The following is a 16,545-nucleotide window of genomic DNA, read 5'->3' on the forward strand; positions in this document are numbered from 1 at the left end:
TGGCGTATGTATAGCTGCAGAAATAGGGTACTCGCCTGACTGTCCCTCTAGTAGCACACCTAAAGAAATGCCAAAAAGTTGGATCTGTTTTGAAGGGGTTTTTGCTGAAGCCCTTTCAGCTGTAGCCTGGTATTTCCTGAATACCAAGCCTGCGGCATAAAATTGTTATGGTTGATTTGGGAGGTAAGAGTTGCAAACTGATAATTAAGCAGAGATTAAAAAAACTGACATAGAGGTCTGATTCACTTTATTAGGTAATAAACATATAATTGTTCCCTCTTAAGCCATTAGAAATATGTTTTCTTTCCTTTTTATCTGTAAATGCACCAATCAAATTGGATATTCAATAAAGAAATCAGCAGAAAGATTAGAAGATTTTGGTTGTTTGCCAGGTTAACGTTCTCTTCCTTTTTTCCTGCAGATAGAAATGAAACATTTTGTCTTCTCAAAATTAAAATTTTGTTCCTTCATAACAACATACTACTTTTTGGTCATTTGTATACTTTTGGGAAACACGCTAAATGGAAATCCAATTATTTTAATGCACTTACCCACTGCTTAGACCATGGGGCTAAATAATTGTGCACATGTCCTTCAGTAAGTGAGCCTTGCAATCTGCTGAGCTCCCCTCGTATGGTGCAGGGGAGAATGTATAATTAAAATCTGGGCACTTTATCCTCTATTAATCTTGCAAACTTTGTGCAAAACAAACACTGAGCAGTGGAGCATTGCAGGGCCATCATCAATAATCTTAAATGAGCCTATCCTCATTTCTTCTGCACTGTAATTCTGTTCCATAACTTCCAATGAGATTCTCTTTTCTCTCCCCCATGTTGCAGCGACTCAAGTTGGTGTGCTCTCCGCAGCCTGACTGGGGTCCGTTTTTGGCCAAGCACCGTGGTGAACGTTACATGAATATGATTGATCCACTGGGAACCTCTTCCCTGGGACTTAAACTGCCAGTGAAGGATATAGAACTGGGGACCCAATGCTAATAGTTATTACATAGGTGGCAATAACATAGTCAGCCTTTTCAGATATGTTTTTTTCCATATCGTTTCCTCACCGTTTCTGCTTTTCTTTTCCGCAGTGCCTGAAAGTGGTTGCTTAGGAAAGCAGGATTTCCTGTTGCATGCCGTAGGGAAGACCTAGCTAGACCACTTCCAGGTGTAGGTGATGCCCATGACGTGTTCTGTACCTGGTGAAACAGCAGAATTGCGTTGTGCAACAGGTTGGCACACCAGGTTTTGTCAGGTGATACAGGAATAAACAAAGCACGATGGAAAAATCTTTTCAGCAAATTGTGTGCAGAATTTGACCCGTTTCACACAAGCATCCTTGAAACAGGCAGCTATGATGGGACTAGGATGTTGTTACTGGTGTAATCCAAGGGAAGTTCAGCCCTCAGACGGGATGGAGGGGACCAAGGAATGGGATCTCCTGTAGTCCTGGTATCGATCCAGCGCAGGGCTCTGGCAGTAAGCAGGGTTGCTTTTTCTGCACTGACAGCAGACCTTGACCCATCATGTGTGCATACTTCTTTTATGATTTTTACTAACTTGGAGGACTTGTTATTTAAAGAAGCGGAGATCCTTTAAGCAGCACACCAGGAAGCAATATGTGGGATCAGAACAGAAACACAGGAATCCATTTGATCTTTTCAAGTGGAAAAATAAAAGCAAAATGTAAAGAAGTAATCATTTGAGACTGGGACTAAACTGAGTTTGAGTCTAAAAGTGGTTTGGAAATGGTGCCAGACTGAGGGGTATGGGCATCACTGTTTAAAAGTACTGCCACATGTTTCATTTGATAATGTGATATCTGTCATCTCAATTAAAAATGCCTCAGTTAGACAAAGGGTCTGAAACCTTGCTCCATGCTAAGTGCAACTGTGGTTTACTCACTTCGCTCCAATACTCCAAACATGGTTGTCCTTGTTTCTCTGCTTTTGTTTACAGTATCTCCTCAAGAAGCCATCATATAATTTGTGCCTAACTTTGTATTCTTACAGTGGTAAGTGTAGTCTAGTTACCACCTGAGAGCAGTTATTAGAAGTTAGATGTGCTGTTCAACTTTGTGACTCCCCATTCATTCTCGTATAAAGATCTTTATATAACCTTTAAGATGATGTATTCTTCTCTTTAAACTGATGGGGAAATAGCAGAACCCCACTTGTCTATATATTATATATATAGTACGTAAATTCCTCGAAGCAGTATTCTCTCTGAAATGTACATAGGGTTGTGAGTTGGTTTTTTTTTCTTTCCATTTAATACTTTTTAATTAAATAAACCAAAACCCCACAACAATTAACCACTGCAGTCATCCACATGGATGCAATGGTAGACACACAAAATGCACAGGTTAGGGGCAGAGGTCAATTCAGTAGATGGCCGCTATAACATTGCATAGCAATAGAATGTTCTAAATTATTACATTTTAGAAATCAGATATAAGTTGTGATAGGAATGCTAGATTTAAATAGTTTTGTTACCTATCGGGCAGAGTAAAAATAGAACTTTTTAAGAGTACATTTATTCACCTGAAGAGAAAATTAGCCCCATTTATTGTAAACGCACTAGAACGAGGGAGAAAAGTGTATCTTCGATAATTGGCAAAACTGTAACCTTTACTATCTTGTTATATCCTATACATACATATATGATATTTTTTAACAGTGATCAGTGTTCACGTAGTGTGTGCTAGTGATGCTTTCTGTCCCTGTAAATATCAATCAGTGTAGAGATGGTGAGCTTAGAGTAGTTTAGCCGTTTTTTCCCTCCCCACACACACTACTGCAGTAGCCGGTAAATGCTCTTTCCTTTCAGGGGACTGTTTCTATCCCGGTCTTTAGCCTGTCTGTCTCCATATTACAGGGTCTCAGGTAAATCTTCAGTTAATGTGTGTCTGTACATCAGTCGATGTGTTGTTTCATCCCGTTGAAGAAAACAAAGCAAAACCTAAACCTTAATGTAACACTTTCACAAATTGTTAACTTATTTTCTCTCTCTCTCTCTCTCTGTGTGTATATATATATGTATATTAAATCTATTAATCATTTTGCTGAAATTCCTCTTTCACGGGGCAATTAGTGTTGCCAGTTCTAGGCACTGCTGGAGACCTTTAATCCTCATGCAGGATGAGCGAAACACGGTTAGGGGCTGCCACTGTGTGGAGTGAGGGCAGATTTTGCAATATTTTGTGCTGCCCCCCACCCCCCCTCTACAGGCTCTGTTGGTCCCTGGCCGCCAGGGCAGCAGGATGGGACCCTTCTGGGAGCTTCTCTGCCTTAAAGCTCTGCCCCCTTTCTTCAGTGTCACCTGCTATCTTAATAAGGGGCTTGCTGTTCATGCTTCTAGCGCCTGTTTTCCTGGCAGACGCAGGTGTGAGAAGCCATGCTCTGTTTGAAGTAACGAAGGTCCGTAAAGACAAACTGGAAATGTGGCCCCCACGTCTATGTGGGGCTGAGGGACCTTCTCTGGGTGAAGAAAGGAACCTAAGTCAGCACCTTTAGTGGGAGTTAGGTATTTTTGTCAAGACAAATAACTTCAGGCTTCTCTTTAGCAATATTATCTAGAATCTTGGTTTGATTTTTGGAGTCCAGGCTGGTTTCTCTTCACTACTACTGTGATTAAAAAAAAATAAAATATATATCTCTATAAAATCCATAGGTTTGTTCCTTTTAAAAAAAAGAAAACACACTCAAATCGCTTAACAGTTCTGAATCCTTTCACTTACTAACTTGTCTCAGGATGTGCATTGGAACTGGGATTAAATAATTGCAATAAAATTACCTCAGTGTAAGGATGTCGGCTACTGTCTACCTGAAGTATAAAAGAGATATCATTTGAAGAAATACTGCTAGGTTATGATATCTTGTCTTCGGCTTGGATTACCAAACCAGAATGCATATGAAAAAATGAATTGCTTTCCATGATTTATGTAATTAATCTGCTTGCTTTAATTTAGATGTTGTTCCTGTGCCTGCTAAGTCATTAGCACAGGATTAGGCTTGACTTTGAAACTCCGAAAATAGATGATAGTGATTTTGTTCTAGCTGATATTTGTCTTCAGCTTTGACCTCCATTACTAGGCTTGCAAATACATTTGGATACGGGGGAGAAATGCATACAAAAATCACAGAAGATAGGAAGTTTTCACTGTATGTTAAAAGCAGATTTTATTCTCCTATTAGACCGTTTTTTAAAGTATTTTACTGGCCAAATCAGAATGCTGAGATTAAATTAACCAGCAGTGTCTTTAAATAAGAAGTAACCTTGAAGTTTGGGAATGCACTTCATTTACCACATTCTAGGAAAAGTTTGCATGTACTTTGATAATTTTCTAAAAATACATTTAGTAACTAATTAAATACCAGTAAAGATCTTAAAAAAAAAAAAAAAAAAAGGAGGGGAAAAAGCCATATTAGTAAAAATGTGATGTACGTACTTGCAGATCTATCTATCTTGTGAGTAAAAAATGTTTAAATTTGGTGAAATTACTTGTGTTGCATAGTTTTTCTTTGAAATGAAATTGAATTTCTGGATGAGTTGAGATGCATTATTGTATGCGTTAAAGATTATACGTAATGCAAATGCTTGCCATCTTCAAATTCCTTGGGGTATTCCCGGTGTTTTTAATATACAATGTTCAAACCCTGTGTTTCAGCTAGACATGGCAGCACTTTGTTTCCAAAAGAAGGGTTTAACAAAATGACCTTTAATTGAGAAAGACTTGGATCGTCTTTATATGATGTTTCAATTGGGTCAAAGAAGTCTTTTGATTAGGTTCTGCTCCACTGACCCCATTAGACATGCCTCAGCACTGAAGATCATTGCTTCCGATACACTGTGTGGCTATCTCTTACCATGAAATTCCAACGTCTGATTTATTTTAAATACCTTTGGCCTTTTTGACTATATGTACAGTTGTATGGATAATTTCATTTCTTGTTGCCTGTGTTTAAAGGAATTCCTTACTTCTGACAGACATTGGCTTCCTATTGGTTTCTTATTCTGCAGTTCCTCTTCTTCTTGCAATCAAAGAAAGACTCGTAGGGATTGTGGGTTGCAGGCTGTGGAGCTCAGGCAAGCGGCAATCCAGAAAGCTTCTGTTTTGCTAGTGACACAGTTGTAAGAGATGCTCATTTCTGAGTTTGTAGTTAAATGGTATGCACATAAGATACCTGTGAAATGGTCAGAGCTTGATATTTCTGAGAGACTCGGGTTGGAAAGGGAGGGGTATTTGGGGTTTCTGCCTTTGTCGCTGTCAGGCAGCCTATTGCCAAAGAGAGTTTTTCCTGATGGGTTTAACATAATGTGAGAACTGGGCTGGACCTTATTGCTTGCAATATTATTATTTGCCCATAATATTTAAATACATCTTCAGGTAACCATTTGCCTTATAGCTATCTTCCATTGTTAGGAAAATTATTGACTGACTAAAACATGTTGTTATCTGTCATTTATATTATGTAGTATTACCTTGTAAGGTAGATGCTTAGCTGGTATAAATTATCACAGCTTTCTTTGCTGTGATAGTTTACACCAGCTGAGAATTTGCGCCCTGTGTCCTATGGCACTTTATTACGGACCCATCGTTGATGGGTTAAATCTTAATTACTTGCGTAATGTCATATATAAATATATATATATATTTACAGGCATTCTATGGGGTACTGCTGCCTATGGATAAAGATTTGTACCCTAACCAGGTCATTATAATTTTTTCATTAGCTGTACGTGGAGAAGATATATTATGTTACAAAGGATGCATCATATATATCTCATGTAGTGCACATTATAATGCTGTGTGTTATTAATTTCAGAAACCATTATTCTTGAGGCCCTACCTCAAATTTTGTATTTATGTGCACAAATGCAATTTATTGTATTATATATTTGCCTATTATATTTGGATGTGATAAATTTAAATTATTCAATAATGTATGGGCTCTAATGACTCTAAATAAATGTCCAGTGTTTAAAACAGAAAATACGTCAACATTTTTCTGGTGAATGAAATGTCTCTTTTTCCACTGCCTCCTTCCCCACCCAATGCACACCACAAACATTGTTCTTACTTAACACACAGCCTTAAGGTATCTGCAGAATTGATCCATTTGATTGTTAGAAACCTTGAGCAGCAACTGCAAATAGCCCCCTTGGGAAATGGAGATGTTGCACAGCTGCAGAAACAAATATCAATTAAGTGGTTGGATTCTTAACTATTTGAGTGGTCGGTAGCTCGTGGAATAATTGATTGCTTATCAGAGGACCAACTGGATTTGCTTAAGTCCTTCTTATCCTATCAATTCAATCATCCCAAAGATTGTTGAACTGTTAAAAACAACAGGGGTTCATATCTGCTGGAGATGTGAACAAGAGGTGTGAGGGAAGAGCGAGTGAGGAAGGAAAGTGTGAGGACACCGTTCCTGATGTTACTGTACATTTTGTTTAAGGCTGAATTCCTGCGGTGTGGAGAGGGTGATGTGCCACAACGTGGATGTGGTGAGCAGGCTCTTCCCTTCCCGGCAGCCTGTGATGGGAATGGTAGTGACCCAATCTGCTCCACTGCTGGCAGCCACCAGCTTTTGACGAGCTTTCCCCAAACACAGTAGCTGAAGTATGATGATTGATCACAAGGTGGCATCAAATGTGGTAACACAGGAGTTACTAGCACGGCACCAAGAGCGTGGCAGTAATCCCCGGTGAGGGCCTGATTCCAAAGACTGCTTCATAGGTACATAGGACTGTTTCGGCAGTACTGGGAATCAGTTCTCCCCACCACCCCAGAAAAGTGCTTTGTTCTGTCTATAAAGTTGCATTTCTCTGAGGTGCGGATGAAAGAGATGGCAGGACCTGATGATGGAAGGCTACAGTAATTCTTTGCACATACAAGGCAGATATCATCTTAGACAAGTCTGAAGTTATGAAGTGAGCATCGTGGGAGTCCTGAGAGGCAAGGTAAGCACCGTTAGTGCCCTTTGGAGGAAGAAAAACCGAGGCACATGGAATTTGTTAAATCTCCAGAATCAACCAATGTAAATCAATGACATAACACATAGATTTTGGGAGTAAGAGACAGTCCTTTGCTGTCACCATTGAGCGCTACAGCACAGATAAAAATCCATGTCCTTTTAACTTGGTTGTATGGATTCACCCAGGCCATGCCTTAAACCAATGTATGTTACTTAAACAACTTGGAGTTAGGCACATCTTACATCTCAATGCTAGCAGATGTGCTTAGTTTGAAATAAGTTTACTCTTTTGCATACTGAAATTCCTACTGTCAGGGTGTAGACTGAAGGACACATCTTATACAAACCTAGTAGATTAATCAGTTGTAAAGTCTAATTTAGGCTTTGCAGTGTTCAGACATAAGCTAACTGCACGTTTGGGAATGAAAAAAAAAAAAAGCAAGCAAGCAGTAGGTACTGCTCCATGACTGAGTAAAGTAGTAGACAAATGATTTCTCTTTGTAAGGCCTCATTCTGGTTTGTTTGTTGGTTATTTACATAATTATAAACCTTAACTTTCAGCCTGTTGGACTGATTATGTAGTCCTTTATAACTGTTTATCAGGTGGTAGGACAGGTATGGCACATAGTATTCCCCACCCCCCTTCAATCTACTTTTCTGCTTAGTACTTAGGTGTAAGTGCTGTTAATTCTCACCCTCTGCTGCCTGCAAAGTAAATTTTGCCCATCTGGATTGCAAGTATCCCTTTGGGGCTAGGCTTTCAAGGGATGTACACCTTGTTTGTGAATTGGGGGGGGGGGTGTTATATCCCATGAGCTACGAGGCTTTTTTTTTTTTTTTCCTTTTTTTTTTTACCAGGTGGAAGCACTGGTGTTTTTCCCAGTGTTTGCCATTCAGCTGGCAACTGAGTCCACACATTAAGCTACATTTTAGGTAATAACAATTTTAATTGCTTTTTATTCAAGGCACCCAAACAACTTTACAACTGCTCTGAGAGATACTGGGCCCAGTCAAAATTACTTCATCCAGCTACAAAATGCCACAAGCTTTGTGGCTGACAGGACTAGCAGCTTAACACCACACGGTTAGCAACATCACAATAATTTAGGTCAAAATCAAGAAGTATTCAACGTCCAGCCGAGAGTGCAAGAACAATCTTTCACAGGAATATTATCTGAGCTGAAATCCAGCTAGCGTGCCAGGATTAACACTCCACTCTTGCAAAAGTGCCATCAGATTTATTTTTTTTTTAAATTGCTATGAATGTTCAGGAACACAGTTCTAATTCTTATCCGAATGTCATGCCTTTCAGCTATATATACTTCCAACAAGATCATATCAGAACATCAGATTTTTTGGTGATAAAGGGAGATGATTTGTTGCCATTAGAGGAGGTGTAAGAATAGTGTTGGCTGGGAGAATGTGATTTTTTTGTTGTTATTGTTTTCCATCCATTTTTCCTATCCTTTTCCACTATGAACAGCTGAGAATGCTTGTAAGATTGCTAATGCTTTCCCTGTGTGTGTTCTTTTGGGCACTGAGCTGGACTACAGGAAGATCCACCAGATCTGTGGGACCACCTCTGTTGAGAGCACTTCCTACCATGTTGCTTGCGTAACTTCTTGCAGTTCCTGTGGGCTCTTTGGATGTTTCTGATCAACAGAAGAACAAATCAAGAATGACTAGGGCGTTCTTTATCCGTGAGAACATTTGAGGTGTGATTGAAGCTGTGCTTTATAGCTGGTAACTCGGTGCAATTTTTTGTATGTACCCACAACGATTTTTTAAAACAGCATTTGATCTGGATTTGGGTGAAGATAATAACAGGTCTCTTTAAGAATCTCTCTATGCCCTGTTTAAACTGTATGTACTCTAAAGACTCTGTACAAAGTGGAAAAATGAAAACTTGAGCTGAATTAGATGCATTTTTACGTGTAGATAGACCCTGGGTTTTACTTCCAGATAAGCACAAACAGTGCGAAGGTAATAGGAATTGGATATATAGACCTCTTTCACAGAAAGAAATCTCCTCATAAATCAGAAAGTAAATACTGTGCAGAAAAATGATTTTATCAGGATGGGATGGAAGGGTGTGTCTTCACCAACTGATGTACCATTGTCTCTTTTTCTTGTTGCTATGGTTATATAACACTAGATATACACACATCTACTTCTATACCATATAGATACTTCTCCCTGTGCCCCATGATTAAGAGATATAATAAATCAGCACCCTAAACAAAAGTAAGGAGCTACAAACCTCTATTTGAATAAAAGCTGTTTTGATACGCAGGAGTTAAATGACTGAGGTGCTTTTGGAATGACCACCCCAGAGATTTTTGGGACTGCATTACCTTGCTTGCAGTTAGGAACAGCTGTTTGCAGGGATCTTACTAATCAATTATGCAACCAGGTTCATACAATAACAGACTGGTTTGGGGTGGAATGGACCTTAAAGATCATCATGTTCCAGGTCCTCTGCCAGGGGCAGGGACACCTTCCACCAGCCCAGGCTGCTCCCAGCCCCGTCCAGCCTGGCCCTGAGCACTGCCAGGGATGGGGCACCCACAGCTGCTCTGGGCAGCCTGGGCCAGCGCCTCACCGCCCTCACAGGGAAGAATTTCTTCCTAATATCTCATCTAAATCTACCCTCTTTCAGCTGCAGTTTTCCTCTTAGTAATTTAAAGGTGTGAGAATGCAACTGCCCCTTAAGATGGACAGGATGATTTTGGTGTCATCCTAACTTTATCCAAAGGTACAGCTTAGTATTTTACATTTAAGATGGCTGGAATTTGTGTGGTGCAGAACCAAAACGCAGTGTGACAAGGGGAAGCGGTACAGGAGGGGATTCTCTGGCTTTGCAGCTGAAATGGCTTGATGAGAACTGTAGCAAAGCTAGATCAGCTGGAAGTCTCACCTTGCTCCTGTTTGGTGTGACGGGAACTGCTCTGGCGCCTATGATGCCTACTTCAAGTGTAAACCAGGTGTTCTGCAGGGGAGAGTTGCTGCACATAATCAATGCAGGTGGTAGTCCGTTTCTTGCCAAGGATTGAGCCAAATTAAAGGCTGTAGGAAGACACGTTTGAAGACAGGTTTTAAAACAGCAGATCCCCTGATGACTCGTAAGTATCTTTACTTCTCTTTTAGACTGCAGGGGCATGAAAGAGCAGTTAAGTGAGTTGAGCAAGGACATGTAAGAAGCCCGAGGAACCGTTCGGATTTCCATATTACATCTCAGAACTTCTTTTTGTTTATTCATATCAGGCATGAATTATTACTAAGACTAAATAGTTAATAAGGGCCGATTCTCACTGTTTCTACGCCGGGAGGGAGGCGGCGGCGCACGCCTGCGGCAGGGCTGCGGGGCCGCACCTCGCACCCCCCCCGGGGCTGCGGCGCGGCGGGATCTCTCGTCCGCGGGGAATCCACCCTCGCGGGGGGACACGGGCCGGGCCCCCCGTTTGGCAGCGGGGGAGACGGGGCGGCCGGGGGGCTCCGCCTGCGCTGCGCCGGGGGCCGCTCCGCTCCGCTCCCGGGCGCGGCGGTGGCCGGGCGGCGGCGCTGGCGAGGCCCGAGGGGGCCGCGCGTCACGGCGGGGGGCGGGCGGGGAGCCCCGCTGCGGGGGCGTCGGGGCCGCGCCTGGGCAGCGGGCGGAGCCGCCGTCGCCTGCCGGAGCGGCTCCGCGCGTCGGAGGCTGCGCTGGGCTCCGCTGGGCTCGGCGCGGCTCCGCAGCAGCTGCCTGGAGGGAGGCGGGCGCCGCCGCCCGCGCCGCGCCGATGGGTCTCCTTCTGCTCCTCTGGGTGTGTGCGGCCGCCGCCGGGGCAGGTGAGGGGCCGGGCCGGGGCTGCGAGGTTGCTGGCCGCCTCCCCGGGGAGCGAGGGCCGGGGCCGCCGCCCGGCGTGCGCTGGCGGCGGGCGGAAACTTTGCGGGGCGGCGGCGGGGCTGTGCCCGCTGCGGGGAGCGGGCGCGGCCGCGGCTCTGCCGACTGCCGCCGCGGCGGGGCTGGCCGTCCCTGGCCGCGCGGAGCGCAGCGCGGGGTGTCCCCGGCGGGGAGCCCCGGGGGGCGGCCGCTCCGCGGGTGCCGTGCGGCGGGCGAGGGAAAGTTTTCCGAGAGCGGCGGGAGCGCTGCGCCCCGCGGGGAGGGGAGCGGGGCGCGGAGCCGGGCTGGGGTCCGGCCGGGCGGTGCTGCCCGCCGGAGCGGGCGCGGGGGGCGAGGGCGTTACTCTGCCGGTGATATGCCCGCTGCATTATTGCTAGGGCGCTGCGCGGCCGAAGTGCCGTCCCTTGCTCCTCGGGGAGGCTTTGTTCTCTTTCCCCTTGCCCCGGGTACCGGTGTGCCGCGGCTGGAGCTAGTCAGGGGGACGTTTGTTGGTAGCTGTGCTGAAGAAAATCACCCAGCACGATTATCAGAAGCGCAAAGGAATCGATGTTTTAAAATTATAATTCCGGTAATTATGACCTCATCAAAATCTGCAGACCTTGAGGGGTGTGACAGAAGAGTAGTTGCAAGAAAATGCCTCTTGTCCCTTCCGTAGTTGGCGTTACTGCCAGTAGCGCGCACAGGCATTTGCAATGGCCAGCAGGACCCGAAACTCCGCCACTTGGAATTGCGAAGCCACTCGGAAAGTTCTTTTGTGTGCAACAATTGCCACTAAAGTTGTGAGAGGAATGAGCAAAATGCCGCTTCTAGAGCCTACTCTTTACCGTTTGAGCGATGGCTGGAGCGTTTGAGCTGGAAATGACTCGGCTGCGTTGAGTGTGCTTTTACTTAAAGTTTTTCCATCCCCAAATAGCATGTTACACATGTTGAGGAAATTATAAATGTGCTGCATACGTTGCATGGCTGCACATTAGCTAGATGGAGCATGGCATGATTGCTGGTGCTTGGGTGTAGGTGATAAAGGAGCAAGCAGAGAATACAAGCTGTTGGAGCTGTAAGGCAGAATTAATTTCTTTTAGGGATTTCCTAGTGACATCATTCATAATTATATGGCTTAATCCTGTAATCTGCTGTAGTGCCTTCAGTTCACATTGGGCCAAATCCAGCAAGTACTGAGGTGGTTTCTGGTCCTGCCCCCCTGACTGAATCATTTGGACTTTTGCTTGTTTAAGCCACTGATTCAAGGGGAATGGCCCAATTAATTTAAATAGGAATTGAAAGCAATAGCACTCAGGATCACAATCAGGCCCAGGCTTTGCACAGTTCTCCAGTGCGAGCAGATGAGTTGATGGTTAATTTTTACTTCAAAAAGGAGCAGTAGTTCCAGCTGCTTGTGTCACTGAAGTGAGGCAGCATAAAATACTAGTCGCAAGTGCAGATGATATGCCTGTGGTATCTTTCTGATAGACTGTGGGAGACCACAGGGGAAAAGGAGACTTGGTTATCATACTGAAGCTGCTGATTTGTTGTTTATTAATTATTAACTAGGCTTTTGAGTGCCTGCTGCAGTTTGAAGAACCAGCACAAGAAAATGATTAGGTATTTAAAGCAATGTAGGCTTTTGTAAATAGTTGCTGTGACATTAGAAATAGTCTCTGTTTTTGAAAGCATTTTAGAAGCTGGAAGGGGGCACACTGAAGTTGTCACACAAGATCCTTCACTGGCATAAATCGAAGCCTGTGGAGCTACAGTGATCTATACTTGTTGAGCCTTGGGTATTCAGGCTGGAATAAACAGCTTTAATAGAGCAGTGGAGCTACTGTGATTTATGGCAGTGCCTATACTTGCTAGATGTGGTTTCTGTCCTCACCCGTTTTGATGACTGTGGCTGAGCTTTCACTGACTTCAATGGCAGCAAGATTTGTCTTACTGGACATAGCGTGTCCTTTCCACTGAGCAAGTTTTAGTCCCTACTTGATCTTCCTTCGTATGAGTAGATTTTTGCTGATCTGAGTGGATCTAACCCCTTTCAAATGAGAAACAGCATGCTCTGTTCTTGGCAGAGACAGAAGACGCTATCTTTCCTGATAGGTAGGTTCTCGCAGTTTACAGTATGCTGCTTTTCTTTGGACTGAAAATCTTAGATGAATTAAGTTGTCCTTCTGTGTTTGTTTTTTTTTTTTTTCCTTTTTCTAAAACATTCTTTGATTTTATGTTGGTGTCAGCCCAAAGCTGCTCCGGGTATTTATAGTGTGTTTGTGTCTGGAGTTTGTAGGCTGCAGCCCTTGCACTGAAGAGTTGCTGTAGGTTGGGAATCAATAGGTTGCTAAGTTCTCTTCTGTTAGTCGGAGGGAGATAGACTAAAGGAAAGCAGATGCTGGCAGATGTTGGCTACGGCGGGGTGGGTACGTTTCTTCAGTAGCATCTTGACTGTGTGTGAATGATTTGGGACCAGAAGACCTGGCTGGCTGCCTTTTAATGCCAATGCTTCTTCCAGAAGGGGAAGAAGGTGTTCTTGGTCCGTCAGCGTGCACGGTGTCAGTTGTGGTTGTTCAGTGCCTGAGCGTCTAGCGTGGGTGAGGTCAAAGATAGTGCTAAAAGCCTGATGATGTGGCTGATTATCTGGGAACCTTTTACCTTGGGAGAAGTTTATCTGGGTTCATATTCCCTAATTTTAATTTTCTATGAAAAGGTACTTATTCCTACATCCTTATGAGAGCACTGTGTATGTACTCATTTGGATATGTCAGCGCTCTTGGAGCTTTAGTTCTGCTAGATGCCTCTAGATCTTAATTGTCTTTATAGTCTAAGGTTGCTAGAGACCTCTAAAGCTGTCTTTTCAATTTTTTTTACTACTCTGCCCCTTGTGCAGTAGAATCCTTTGCATTAGCACGACACTTTGTTCCAACAAGTTTTAATGCTTGAGTAAAGGAAAGGGGGAAGGGCTATGGTACAGGTGATTTATGATAATACGTAACTTCTTGTTCATTCTGTACACCTCAGTAATTTCTTAGAGCCTTTCAAAGAATCAAACTAGAATATTTGCTGCTTAACTGATCCAGAAGCACAGTCCTAGAATAAGAAATGAAGCAATTTAGACCTGAACGTGAAGTCCACTCAGTGGAAATCAATCTGATGAGCTTTACAGGTAATGTCCTTGCTCTACGGAAGTCAGTGAGACTTCTACCATTAACTTCAGCTGTGTCAGGATTTCATTCTTGCAGCCTGTTCCCGTTACTAATGATGTTAGTAAAAAAAATCATTAGGAAAGTGGTCAGATCCCACAGGAGATATTTGACCTATGTCTCAGGCACAGATCTCATATCACACTTATTGCTTTTTTGAGAAGGACGCTGTGGTCAGGCTGGCCTCTTCCCATCCCTAGAAAAAGGAAATGGGTTTAATGAACTTGGTGAGCCATAACCATCAAGTTGCTCTGAACTTTTGAAAACAGCAACTTCAAACCACTTAAGTCTGTGTCTTTTCTGTCAATCCCATCAGGTCCCTGCTAGTTCGAGTGCACAGGCTTTTCCTGGGCTTAAGCCATTTTTAAATTTTAGGTTTAAATTTGTGCTTCTCCAGCAGGTGCTCCTGCAGACCAAGGAGGTGCTACTGCTAGTTTAGGTGAATGAATGTCTGCGATTTGTAGGCAGGCTTTGGCACACCTCTCGGGCGCTGGCTGTGCTGAAAAATGGAGGTGCGCTTCCAAAGCCATGTCAAACCGTTTTGTGTGTCAAGATCATTTTGTTCATTTTGGAAAACAGACTATGAGCTATGTGGCTTGATCTGTTAGTCACAGCTAGGTATGAAATGTGAGAGGAATTTTCAGTCCTCCCTTCTCCCTGGAAATAGTGTGGCCAGCAGATGAATGCTGCAAATCTCTTTAATCTTTTTGCATAGGTGGTTATGCTTTTATTTATTTATTACTTAGCCTTATGAAGATCTGAATTAATGTATCAGTTTTAGAATGTGTTAACTTGTGTGTAGGAAAGGAAACAGTTTAATTGAAAGAACTGGAAAAGAATATTTTCTTTCTTGTGCAGCAGAGTTACTGTCTTACAAGTAATTACTGTATACGATGTGTGACTGTAAAGGTACTAGAAATGGCTGTGTTAGATAATCTCCATTCTTTTCATTACCAGATTTGAAATAAAAATTGATCTAACTCTCTCTCTTCCCCCCTCTCCTCTGCCTTGAACAGCTGTAGGATTTGGAATGGATCCTGACTTACAAATTGATATCATCACAGAATTGGATCTTGTGAATACAACCCTTGGGGTAACACAAGTGTCAGGACTACACAATGCCAGCAAAGCATTTTTATTCCAAGGTGAGAGAAACATCCTCAATTCTTTTACCTCACTTCTGTCTGTATGAGCTCATAAGAGCTTTGATGCCTAACTGATGCCCTGTAATAGTGGTCTTACTTAACTGCCGCTTTTATTTTTATTTTTTTTTAAATAGTTCTTGTTACTTTCCTGAAATATGTATGGATTTTTGGTTTCTTTTTAGCGTGCTGCCAGGTAGTTGAGGTTAGAGGCCTTTAGGGGAACTATTTTTGGGTAGATTTTCAACACTCCCCGGTAGTTATTTCTAACTAAATGTATCAGCGTGGTGCTAAGGCTTGGACTCGGTTGTATTCTTGTGTACGTTCTTTCTGTGATTGTACACGTACAGACACACACAGAGCTGAAGCTATGTAACTGAGGAAGCATTTAATGTGTTGATGCTGATTAGTAACGTGTAGCAAGACTGTCATCAACTTTGTGGAAATGGTTACAATGAGAAAATTGAACAGTATTACATTCAACTGTCCAAGCTGAGTACCAACCAGATGCAGAGTATGTCCCTTTGAATTGTGATTTTTTTCATTCAATATTCTAAGGTAATGCTTGTGAAGTGTTTTAAAATGGTGTTGTGTGTTTTTTGTATTTTTAGTGAGTGAAATTCTGGATAAAATAACAGATTTTACCATGGATTTAAGTGAGGTGCAGATTAAGAGCCAATGTCCCATGTAGCACTGAGTTGCTACAGTATGCTTGTTAGGGGAGAAAGACATTTATATCAGTTGAGATTAACCTATATATTAAAGCCCAGCTGGGAACATTTTTATTGTGGAGACTTCCCATGTTTGTCTTTTCTTTATTGTGCTTTACTCTGTGTTGAAGAGTGCATGTTAGTGTCTCATTTTTTGATATTTGACCTCTATAGCTGTTTTTAGAGGCAAATGATTATGCTCTCTTTGAGCTTTCATTCTTTATCTGCAATGCTAACTGACTTTATTGTAAGTAATAAAAGAAGCGGGTTTATAATCATAGTTCATTCTTCACCTGGCCAAGAGCAGTTTAGGAGCCAGAGCAGAGATACTTCTGGAGACGACCTCAGAATTTGTTAGTCATATATCCAGTCTTCTGCGATACAATGAGTAGCGTGACTTTCACTGATTTCATGGATTCTCAGATTCATTTCCAGAAGACCATTAATTTATTCATTTAAAGGTATCAATTGTTTTTCTTTCGATACCCTGACTCCAGGTTATGTTGTATTATATTATGGACAAATGACATGAGAGTCATTCCTCTAAGGACTGCAATGGCCTAAATGACTTAGAATATTTTGGTATTTCCAATTGCTATTCCATGCAGTTAATCACACCCACACTGACAAACCGTTATGGTAAGTTTTC

At 42.8% G+C, this 16,545-nt stretch overlaps 2 protein-coding genes across 5 annotated transcripts in view; both read left to right on the forward strand.

Moving 5' to 3' along the window:
• SLC6A5 (solute carrier family 6 member 5) overlaps window positions 1-1,358 on the forward strand; it is a 32,654-nt gene extending 31,296 nt beyond the window's left edge. The window contains exon 17 of the mRNA XM_056354508.1: window positions 840-1,358. Coding sequence (XP_056210483.1) covers window positions 840-995 — 156 coding nt within the window. The 3' untranslated portion in view covers window positions 996-1,358. The remainder of the gene's footprint in view (window positions 1-839) is intronic.
• A 9,257-nt stretch (window positions 1,359-10,615) lies between these two features.
• The window catches only part of NELL1 (neural EGFL like 1), a 292,061-nt gene continuing 286,131 nt past the window's right edge, over window positions 10,616-16,545 (forward strand). For 3 of the 4 annotated variants that reach the window (XM_056354987.1, XM_056354989.1, XM_056354988.1), the window contains exons 1-2: window positions 10,641-10,804; window positions 15,061-15,189. In XM_056354987.1, coding sequence (XP_056210962.1) covers window positions 10,756-10,804; window positions 15,061-15,189 — 178 coding nt within the window. In that variant the 5' untranslated portion in view covers window positions 10,641-10,755. Of the gene's footprint in view, window positions 10,805-15,060; window positions 15,190-16,545 lie in introns of all 4 variants that reach the window. The other variant, XM_056354990.1, reaches the window with a different exon arrangement.

The sequence above is a fragment of the Falco biarmicus genome, chromosome 10, assembly GCF_023638135.1.
Source record: "Falco biarmicus isolate bFalBia1 chromosome 10, bFalBia1.pri, whole genome shotgun sequence".
NCBI lineage: Eukaryota > Metazoa > Chordata > Aves > Falconiformes > Falconidae > Falco > Falco biarmicus.